Here is an 11,276-nt window from a genome sequence, read left to right as displayed (position 1 = left end):
TTGAAGGTACATCACTCTAATACTATGAGCGGATGTTACTCACCAGATGTACCAAAAATCAAAAGGTCTTGAAGAGAGGCCGTCTTACCCAGTTCGTACGTTTCAGCATACTATAATCCCAGCAAGAAAAAGTAGCGAAACTTAAACACCAGAATGAGTTCACAAGAAAGTCGGTCGTGTTTCACTTGTAATTTACATATATTCACCCATATATACTATATAGGAACTGACTCGTGACTCTGAGCTGTGGTCATTTCTACCTCCAGATTTAGTAAAGCTCCCTTCGACTTCAAAGCTCCTAAAGCATGGTAGGATAGCCGGTTCCGTCAAATCACAGAACCACGCGGTGTCCAGTTGGTTACCAGCTCAATACACGGGTTACTGTCAAGCGGTGGCCGAGTACATCAGGTATTTACTTGGAGTCACAGACGTTCAGCCAACCTGGCCACCATCACCAACAACAGCCGAGATATCCCATCTTCCAGAACATCCAGATGATGCAATCACAAATGACAAGACGGTATTCAATTCCAATATCTTCAGCCCTGCTACCCGTCACGACGATCCTTCACGACGAGGTCGACAAAAACCTTGCTGGGGGACTTATAAGCATCTATTCCTCGCTGATTTGGCCCAATCAGGTATCCGACGAGTTACGTTCCAGTGGATCATCGCCGGAGACTCTCGATGGAACGACATCATGATACGGTTTGTTGTGAAACACTGGAACTGGGCCAAGGATCATGCTGCGTTTTCCCGCTATTCAATCGACCCAGAGCACAACGGTGATATGTTATTGGTTGGTGTGATAGAGAGATGGGTGAGGGGACGCGCACAAGATATAGCAAAGATGGCACGTAATCCAAACATGCGACAAACACGACGGAAGAGTGATCGAAAAAGAACCGTAAGTTGTTTTTGGTAGTTGATACATAATGTGTATCACTGGAATATTCTCTGATCTTTTACTTGTAAAACTTGTTAGCTCTTTGAGTACCGCAAATCTACAATCAAGCAGCATCTGGGCGAACATGCTCTGCTCTATCTTCCCAACGTGGACTGTTGCTCGGACACGGAGGACGACGAAGATGGCAATGTTATTGTGGTCGATTCGCTGTGGCGCGAAGAGAGGTACCGCGAGTTTCTCCATACGGTCGACAAGCTATCAATACATTATGCAAAAGAAACACAAGGCGCACGATCAGCCGCTCAACGTCTGGATTCGCGAAGACAGCCTTCAACTAGAGTTGATGAGAGGGCTGCTGTGGCTCCAAACCTCCCGAAGCAATGTTATCGCGAGGAATTTTACTCTAACCTTCGCCAGACTGAGAGGTATCTGATAACTGTAGAAGGTGGTTCCGAAAGCCTCGAATCTTTGTTAGCAAAAGCACGCGCGTTGTCAAAATAGCACACTTTCTGAATTTGGCTCCCTCATTTACATACCTACTTTTCCACTTCATTTCTTTTGGAAATCCTAAATCTGTCCTTCAAAGCTGTTGTCAAATATTCACTTTGCGCGCCCGTAGGAAATATATCATAAGTCTTGTGTCATGAACTTCTAGGAAGTTGAACTAGTAATCCGAGACAATATAGCTACAGAAGAGTAAAGAGAAAACTTTATAATCAAGGAACAGTTTTGAATAATTATTATCCTTCACCTCTTCTTCGTTTTACATCTCCGATCCCGAGATAAGACCGTTTTCCTAAAGGACTTACCGAAGACCCGCGCTGTAAGCATTCTCTGATTGAGATTGCTTACCAACATCCCAAGTCATCACATTTTTATTCTGATCTTAAAACAATTTGGACCAGAAGATCGTTTTTTATTCACTTTATGTTTCCTTTTCGATCATTTAGATATCGTTTTTATTTACTTTATCTTGCCTTTTCCTCATTTCGATCTTGACCTTCGTTTTTTGGCCTTATTCTCGTTTTATTTAAATTTCTTCAATCAATTAAATCATCTTTCAAGGAATTCATTTAGAATTTTTTACAACTATTTCATTGAGGATCTGTTATGGGGGATGACTTCGAAATCGTGAGAGAAGTTGGACATTGGATTTTATTAGATTGACATATCTAAGAGCGGGCGTTGCTAGGAGCGGGCAATGATGAAATATGTTATACCAAAATCCTATCGGGAGGTGGGTAGTCTAATGACTATCTACTTTTGTTGTGTTAATCTTCAAGCCTCGTAGTTTCCTCTCGAAACTTTAAGAGACTGTTTCTCAATTTTATCATTTGCGTGTTTTGTTCCTTCGGTATTGAAACTTCTTCGTGAATACATATGTACAGTAAAAAATTGATTGAGAGAATGGAAGCAATATATACAGTGAAGATCTCAACAGTTTGAAGAGTATATAAACTATATGTCAATAACCCAACAGTTTGAAAAGAGTGGAAAAAATATATACAGTCAAGAGGTAATGAAGATCATAAAAAATAGCATTGGAATCGCACACAAAAAATATATACAAGCAAAGCAATGGTTCAGCAGTTTGAGGCACACAGAGAAGATATATACAGTCAAAGATCTTGGAGAAAGGAAGAGGGGATGGAAATTAAACCACCGAATTAGAACAATTGTGAACGTGTTCACCACATCCTTGTACCAATTTCACTTCATCAAACATTCTTAAAAATATTAGCGCAGTTTCCTTGTATCTTTGTTCATTACACATGTTTTGTTTAAGCAAGTGTTCGAGAGGGTCAAGGCCACTTGCCAAGATAGACCGTGTGGCAGAGAGTCTGCACTGGCAATTTGAGATGGATGGTGTGGCTTGAAAAAGTAAAAGAAGAAGTGTTATCAGTTTGGGAGTTATGTAATTCATCCATTCTCAGTCACTAAATCAAAAATAACTCACCTTTTTTTTCATCACTGTCGAATTTATCAACATTACCTACGGGTGAAGAATCCTTTGGAGGAGGCGACTTATTTTGAGTGGCGCTGCGAAGAGATGCTGGTTCCACAGAAGCGTGGTTTGTCATACCGTGCGTTGGTAATAGAGATTTTGATAGCTGCATTTGTTGATCAGTCACGGTTTCCAGGCTCTCACTAGGTGGTGGTGATTGAGGTCGAGGTATTTTTGAGTCAGACGAATTTGGGTGCTCTGGACAAGGTGGTGAAAGAGGGAATGCTCCAGAAATTTGATATCGTGGTGATGACTCGTACAGTTGTGATCTTTTCTCTGCGGACACGCAAGTGGAGTTTTCTACATCGACAATAGGTAACCGCGCTTCAGATTCCTTCCGTTCAGGTTTCGGATCCAAAGATGAGCTCTCTAATATGTGTGATGGAAGTTGATTTACAACTCGAGATGGACGAATTCGGGGTTCTTGCATACCAGCTCCGAAAGAAGAGTAGTCTGAGCTTTTTATTTGTGGTAAAGGTTGAAGGCGATTTCGATCATGAGAAGCAGAGTTTTGGAAGGTACGTGTTGGTGATGGAGCATCTGAGGATGAGTCAGACGAATTTGGGTGCTCTGGAAAAGGTGGTGAAAGAGGGAATGCTCCAGAAATTTGATATCGTGGTGATGACTCGTACAGTTGTGATCTTTTCTCTGCAGACACGCAAGTGGAGCTTTCTACATCGACAATAGGTAACCGCGCTTCGGATTCCTTCCGTTCAGGTTTCGGATCCAAAGATGAGCTCTCTGATATGTGTGATGGAAGTTGATTTACAGCTCGAGATGGACGAATTCGGGGTTGTTGCATACCAGCTCCGAAAGAAGAGTAGTCTGAGCCTTGTATTTGTGGTAAAGATTGAAGGTGATTTCGATCATGAGAAGCAGAGTTTTGTAAGGTACGAGTTGGCGATGGAGATCTAGATATATGTCTTTGCTTGCCAGCTGAAACAACAGATCTCTCTAGACCATGTGATTGAAGGCGACTGAAAACTCCAGAAGCAGGATTTTTAAGGCTTTGAGAAAGTGATAGTGATTGAGTTCTGTTTTGATTCTTGCTAGATCCAAAATTAGAGTACTCCGATCCACGCCTTGGCGGCATTGATCGAAGGGAATTGACATCTCTAGAAGAAATATCTAGGCTGCGACTCGGTGACGGAGATCTGAATTGTCGGATTTTGTTACTAGCTCCAACAGCAGAGTTCTGTGGGTCGCGGGATCGATATCGATGAGCGACTTGAGAACGATTCCTGTCCAAGCGGCGAGTTGATGGTGAAGACATTCGAGCCTGTTCCTTCTCAGGTCCAAAAGCAGAGTTATCTAAGTGTTTCTTTGGCGGTGGCAATTGATCAATCACAGCTATAGGCGAGGGAATTTGATTAGTCTTTGCAGCTTTGTGTTGGTCTCTGATGTAGAACAAAGACATACGGGTTTCCTTTCTAGTGGAGGGTAAGTGAGCTGGTGGTGAATGAAGTCGACGCTTTCTCTTCTCAGGTGCAAAAGCAGAGTTCTCTAAGTGGCTTTTTGCCGGTGGCGATTGAGATCGTTTTCTTCGTCTAACATTATCGATCACATCTATAGGCGAGGAAATTGAGATTAGTTGTGGTCAGTCAAGAGCAACCTCCATGATAGGAAGGTTGTAGCTGCATCTGCGGCAAAAGACTCAACTTGATGCAAAGCGTCCATCTTCCATCTTGATGGAATGATTGGCGATGGAATGATTGGCGAACGCCTCATCATCAAACTCAGCAAAATTCTCGGGAATCTCAACTGGAGTTGGCCGGTGGAGATGGCCCAACCCGCAACGGCCCCTTCTTTCACAGTTGATCACTTCGGCGAGTTCTATGAAAAGAAGAATTAGTGAAAAGATCAGCAAACTGGCTGTCAACCTTCATATAGAAATCAGCTAACCCTCATATGTGTTTGATTGTCGACCTCGATCATCTGCTGGTGCTTCAGCAAGCCCCTCGCATATCCTGGCAACTGGCCGAGCGGCTAGGGTAGGAGATAAGTGGCCAGATTGCTGTCAATACTTACGGAATATAGAAGATTGTATTCATCGGAAGCTATCTTTACTTTTGGGTCTACACTCTGTAGTTGGTCGATCAATCTTTCGATGGAAGTGCTCTCCTCGGACAAGGCCGCGCTTACCCATGGTCCACGTGTTTTCTAAGGAGACAAAATCTCAATACACATTCAAAGGGGGAAGAGATAGAAGAGAAGTAATTGCATCACTAACCACGTCCAAGGCGAGATCTCTCTTCCATACTTTCAAGATGAGTAGGTGCTTGCTTTATCATATCTTCAACGTAGGGTCCAGCGCAACGGCTCCTTCTTTCACAGTTGATCACTTCGGCGAGTTCTATGAAAAGAAGAATTAGTGAAAAGGTTGATCAGCAAACTGGCTGTCAGCCTTCATATAGAAATCAGCCAACCCTCATATGTGTTTAATTGTCGACCTCGATCATCTGCTGGTGCTTCAGCAAGACCCTCACATATCCTGGCAACTGGTCGAGCGGCTAGGGTAGGAGATAAGTGGCCAGATTGCTGTCAATACTTAAGGAATATAGAAGATTGTATCATCGGAAACTATCTTTACTTTTGGGTCTACACTCTGTAGTTGGTCGATCAATCTTTCGATGGAAATGCTCTCCTCGGACAAGGCCGCGCTTACCCATGGTCCACGTGTTTTCTAAGGAGACAAAATCTCAATAAACATTCAAATGGGGAAGAGATAGAAGAGAAGTATTTGGATCACTAACCACGTCCAAGGCGAGATCTCTCTTCCATACTTTCAAGACGAGTAGGTGCTTGCTTTATCATGTTTTCAAGGTTAGGTCCACTTGAAATGGGATCACTAAAGATGTTATCATCGGAGATATGGCCTGTAAATGAACAGTGAACTACTTAGAAAAGGCATCACTGTTAGACATATCGCAGTGCAAAGTTTTTACCTGTCGCGTCCTGGTAGTCGGAGCTGGATCCGTTGGATTTCGACATGAATCAGGATACTTAGTTTAACGTAACTACTGAATTGTTTGATGTTGAAGAATGCTAGCGAGAAGACAATGATTCACAAATTCTGCTGAAGCGAGAGTTGAAATTGATTTTTGGAGGAAGGAAACAAGTGTTGATTTTTGGAGGAAGGAAACAATTGTTGATTTTGGGAGGAAGGAAAGAATTTTTACTCGTCCTCTTGTCTTGAACACGAAAAGCACAACCCTGTCACTTGATCGGTGAACAGCGGCCGGCCAAAACCAAAACTGAAGATCAAAGGCAAACGATTGAAAGGGCATTTGATTTTTTTACTAAACGCGTCTTCTATGACACCACCCAAATGATTGGTTTCAACAACCTCTCTACAGCCGTACATCAATCCCATTCACCTGTATGCCGCAGTGGGTACTAACTTGGGATCGGCTTAAGACACCTTTCAAGAACCACGGACCCCACAACACAGATTTTGCTCATGACAACCCTATGCCGTGACTTGTAACCTTTATCCTTTCACTCCAGTGGTCTTCCACCTGAGCACATCACACTTACCGGATAATGGAAATTCATGGAATAAATGGAATGAATGGACTGTAATGCCTTTGACTTACTCGTGAACATCCGTTTTGGTCTCTCTTCAATGTTTCTGATGTTTGAGAAGGCCTGTCAAGCTCGACAAAAGATAGCCTTGAAATTCCATTCAAATGATCTTCATAAGTTTGAATGTTCGGTTGAATCCCATAACTTTCAATCCTAAAATTGAAATGTTCTTGTTCCAGAAGTTTCGAAAAGCCTTTCAAGAACCACAAACACCATCCCTTTCACCCCTATGCCGCAGTGAGTAAGATTTTGCACATGTCAACCTTATGCCGCGGCTTGTAACCTTTGATCAATTATACTCAGAGAGATCGTCATAGAAGGAGATAAAGAATGAAAACTCCTCATTAGAGCCAGATTTGTTTGTCAAGCTCCATATGAGGTACAGCTGAAACCAAACAACCAAATACCACCCGTGACGCACACATGAAGTAGAAATTCTTGAGCTGACACCCAGAGACAAAAATAGCAACACAGAAAATACAACTAGCTGTAAATTCTGGGTGTTGTAGGGACATACTGGTTTCTTGAGGACAGTAATGTTGTGATATATCTTGATATTATGACACACGGCTTCGCCGATTCAACGATCTACGCACTGGAACTGGCAAGTTGAGAGAACAAGTGAATCAGGAGATGAAATCCTTTACAGCTGAGCTTTGTTTTTTATTGATAGATGTAATAACTTTCAAACACCAAGTAACCCAGATTTTGAACAAGATAGCAGAAAGAAAACGATATCTACACTAGAACTTCGGAAAAGAAAAGAATTTGGTCTTAGTCAATATATGATGAGGAATTTTGGAATAAGAAAAATGCAAGAACACAAATATCATCCTTACACTCATCCTTCAAAATGGTCGTATTTTGAAGGCAAATTATAATGAAGAGTAAAGAGTAAAGCGAGGCGAGGTGAGGAACTGGCGACGTCAGAAAGAATAGAAACGATTTTGGAAACCTCAAAACCAAAGAGAGCTAGGTATGTAAAACCCTCTCCTTTAAACGTACAGCGGGCGCGTGTAACATCCGATCGTTACGACATCGAACATGAGTCTCGCTTGTTGACCATCGGGATCACGTGATCCTGAAATTGATGAAGAGCCGTTTTATGCGTTCTTGACGTCGTTCCATCACTGCAAAGTCTTCTTTTCAAGCTACAAGAAAATATCAATCATTCTCAAATAAGCTTAATTGATTATCTTACAAAATGGCTTTTTTTGATTTTACAGTCGCATGAAATCGTTTCCACAAGATGTATTGAGACAATTAGTGAATAAAATAAACACAATACTTACACAGGTTGTTCATTCTTCTGTAAGATTTATTTCAATCTAGTAAAAGATGATACTTTTTTTCAACACAAAAAACAACAAATAAAGAACAACAAGACAAAGAACAAAACAAAGAGTAACCATGTGGTTTTTCGAGGATGATTTGAAATTTAGAATGCACAAAATCAAATGACTTACCTTGAAGAGCTGGTACAAGGTGCTAAAAGATATTGCAAGACTGGTTTTCCTTTTGATTGGCAATACTCATAAGAATTATGGTTAGCTAGAAAAAGATGAAATCAAACAAAAAAACCCAAAACCATAAGTTTTTCATCCCCCTTCAAATCCAAAAGAGGAGAAGATAACTTAATGATAAGATGGAATTTCTGAAAAACTGTTTTGAGTAAATTGGGTCCTTTGAAATTCTTGGTTGATGAAGTTTCTTTCGATTTACATGGGGTTGGGCTTGAAGTACCACATTGATTAGTTCAAAAAGATATCATGATCCTCATGGGAGTGCCGATCAAAATGTAATGGGTGGTTTAATGGAATTACTATTCAGTGTGTCAGCCTGAGGATAAGAAGGTGAAGTGAAGCCTGAGGAGCAACACACAAGAAAACCCAGCAGCAAACAGACCTGCACCCCGCCCGCAATTTAACGGGCGGCCCGCCGGGCATGCCGGGCTGGGCCAAGCCCAAATTGCTCAAAAAGGGGTGAGGCCCATGAGCGCTTTGCCGTCTAGCCTGCCGGGCTGGCCTGGCTCACAAATGTGGCCTAATTCTTTTTTTCCCAGCACAATTCATGTATTTTTCAGGCTGAGAGAGAAGAAAACGAAAGAAAACAAATGTAATAGAATTTTCAAGGTGGTTTTGAGGATGTTTTGATCGAGTTAAAAAATGTAACAAAATTTCTCAATTGTTTTTTAGAGTTAAGTAAGAAAATCTTGTCCCAGCTTTTGAGGCAAATTGATGCCTCAAATACAGGAATTGGAGGCATCAGATTCTTCTTTGGATAGAACAATTGTTGTTTGTGAGGTTGACAGACGTTCTTTTGGAATAGGAAGACAAGGTTGCTGGTTTTTTGAGGAGGGAGGGCTGGTGTTGGAGCCCCTCTTCCTGGTTGAGCCCATCATAACAGTGCACTTTATGATATCAAAGATATTGTATTGGGATGAAGAGATGATAGAGCAGGGACTTTCTTACTTTGGTTGAGAATTCTTTTTAATGAAAAATACCAGGCCGCCCGTGAGTACAGGTTGAGTACAGGTATTTGGACTGGTCCTATCCTAGTTTGTACTTCTGTACACATAAATCAAGTTGTGTGACCATTCATACCAGGGTAGCCAAGTAGTCTACGCCCCACTCCAGCATGTGAATCACCCCAAGGGTGTGGGTTCAAATCCTGGTCAAGCCAATATCTGTCCTGACCTGTGACTCTGGGACATGCATTAACATAGGGACAAGTCAGCCTTGCTGGTCATGCTGCACCGTAAGGTGATGGATTCTTTCCTCCGAGAATCCACCATCTTACTGTGCAGCATTAATGGCAAGGCAGCCTTGTTCAACCCCTTTTGACCCGCTGACTGTGCAGGAACAACAAGCTGAATTTTTCTGCAAGTTAGCACCTGAAAGCAATGAATCTAGGGCTGCGACCCGGTCCCGGCCCCGCCCAACCAACTCTGCCCGACGGCTTCCACACAGGTGACAGTACGCGCCCCGGGGCATCATGATTTGGCCTGATGGCAGCTGAAAATGGCCCCCGTAGGCCTTTCAGGCGCCTCGAGCACCCGACCCGGCAGGGCGCCGACCCTGTTTACGTCAAAAAAATGTCCTACAACCGGCCTTGGCTGGCCCTGAGCAGTCTCCAGAGGTCATCGGACTCACTCAGGGCTGAATTTGGCCCCGGGGCCGGCCACGAACTCTCAGGGTCGGGTCGCAGCCCTAAATGAATCGCTATCATTTATTAACACAGCTTTCAGATATGATCACTCAAACCAACCACCTCAGTCAACAGGAATTGGACCCTGAGACCCGGGGAATCAGGGATCCCAGTGGTTGCCTGTGTAGGTTGTTCTGGCAGACCAAAAACATGGATACTTTATTTGACCAGGCAGTGGGGGATTACCGTGATTCTCCAAAAATTCCTCGGCTACCCCGGGGGTCCCGGAGGGTTGGTCCGGGGGGGTCATGCTGGCTCTGTGTTTTAAAAACAATGCCAGGTTTGCCGGGCCCGGGGTCTGTTCTGTTGTTTGGAAAAAAAATCAAGCTCATGGACGCCTTGACCCCCAGCAATCGGGGGTCGGGGGCCATCCTGAACTTTGCCCCTATATAACCTCTATGAATTAATTTCAATGAATCAAATCTCATTGGTTCCAGTGATAACCATATTTGATTTTTGAGTCTGCCCAGTCAATGCGGTCCGCACATGCTACATGAACCAGCTATTTGAATTTCTCCCCTCCCTCACCCTCTCATGTTACCCAAACCAATCCGATTCCAATACCTATAACTACCTCCTTTGTATAATCTTTACCCATTGCTCTTGGCCTATTCCTCAACCCACTCTGTTGTTTCATGTCACATTCTGATTCAATAAGTTAATACTCCATTATGATTCAACATTACATTGGCAAATTAGATATGTGTATCCTTAAGCATTGCTTCATCAAGCCTGGATGTACACCAATCTAACCATCCTTTGAGTACCTTCACCAATGTATTTATATATCTCCACTTCTCAACTCTAATTGACTTCTATCTCTCTATTTCTGCCTGATACTCCATCTGAAAAGGTGGTCAAGTTGCCTCTTTGCTCTTCCCTTTGGTTTTTCAGAATAAATTATATTTATGGACATAGAGAATCTTCTTCTTTATCTTTGAACTTTGGTAGAAATTTGGCTGGATATGTGCTTGAAGAAGAAGAATATGGAAATCAAAGTTGAGGGAAGGGAAGGTAATCTGAAGCAAGAAGATTGTGTTAAGGATGTTATGATTTTGGGATTTCTCGTCCTTTTTTGAATTTGTATATCATTGATGGATTTTTATTTCATACTGATCAAGAGAAAATAAGTCCTTCTGTTTGGTTTTCCTAAGGGCTATTTTATTCATCAATCCTAAATTTTTGAGAGACCTTTCAACAATTAAATGAGCTGTAGGGATTTCAAATAATGGAATAACATTACTGCAATATTTCAATCATAATGATGAAGTTTCTTATCTTGATGGTTATCTTCATTTTTCAAAATCTTAATCTCATTCTTTTTTGTAAACATACAACAACTTGTATTTTGTTTTACAAAAGTGTTTGTCAAGTGATGATGATGGTAATGAAGTGTGATGTTGTTTTGTTGCTTCATGTGATTTAAAGGTTTTTTGTCATCACCCCTTTCAAAAGTCAAATTGGGCTGTGTATATCGGTCCACCGGTGTATCGGTCAAATTAAAATCGAACTGAATTGTCGTAGTCGAAAGTGTCTCCCCTCGCCTCAAAGGTCCTGCACGCTTTCACCAAT

The 11,276-nt window shown here is 42.2% G+C and overlaps 2 protein-coding genes across 2 annotated transcripts; one reads left to right on the top strand and one right to left on the bottom strand.

Annotated features, from left to right (window-relative positions):
• Positions 1-46: 46 nt before the first annotated feature.
• MELLADRAFT_113989 (uncharacterized protein) lies at positions 47-1,408 on the top strand (the record flags this gene model as incomplete). Its single annotated transcript, XM_007418763.1, has 4 exons — positions 47-95; positions 267-554; positions 813-907; positions 986-1,408. 4 exons carry the CDS (start codon positions 47-49, stop codon positions 1,406-1,408), a joined length of 855 nt encoding a protein of 284 aa, XP_007418825.1.
• Positions 1,409-2,561: 1,153 nt separating this feature from the next.
• Positions 2,562-5,058, bottom strand: MELLADRAFT_69689 (uncharacterized protein; the record flags this gene model as incomplete). Its single annotated transcript, XM_007418746.1, has 5 exons — positions 2,562-2,779; positions 2,865-4,478; positions 4,572-4,745; positions 4,815-4,898; positions 5,055-5,058. 5 exons carry the CDS (start codon positions 5,056-5,058, stop codon positions 2,562-2,564), a joined length of 2,094 nt encoding a protein of 697 aa, XP_007418808.1.
• Between the last annotated feature and the right edge of the window lie 6,218 nt (positions 5,059-11,276).

The sequence above is a fragment of the Melampsora larici-populina genome (assembly GCF_000204055.1).
Source record: "Melampsora larici-populina 98AG31 unplaced genomic scaffold MELLAscaffold_104, whole genome shotgun sequence".
Classification (NCBI taxonomy): Eukaryota; Fungi; Basidiomycota; class Pucciniomycetes; order Pucciniales; family Melampsoraceae; genus Melampsora; species Melampsora laricis-populina.
This window is presented reverse-complemented; position numbering and strand designations above follow the sequence as displayed.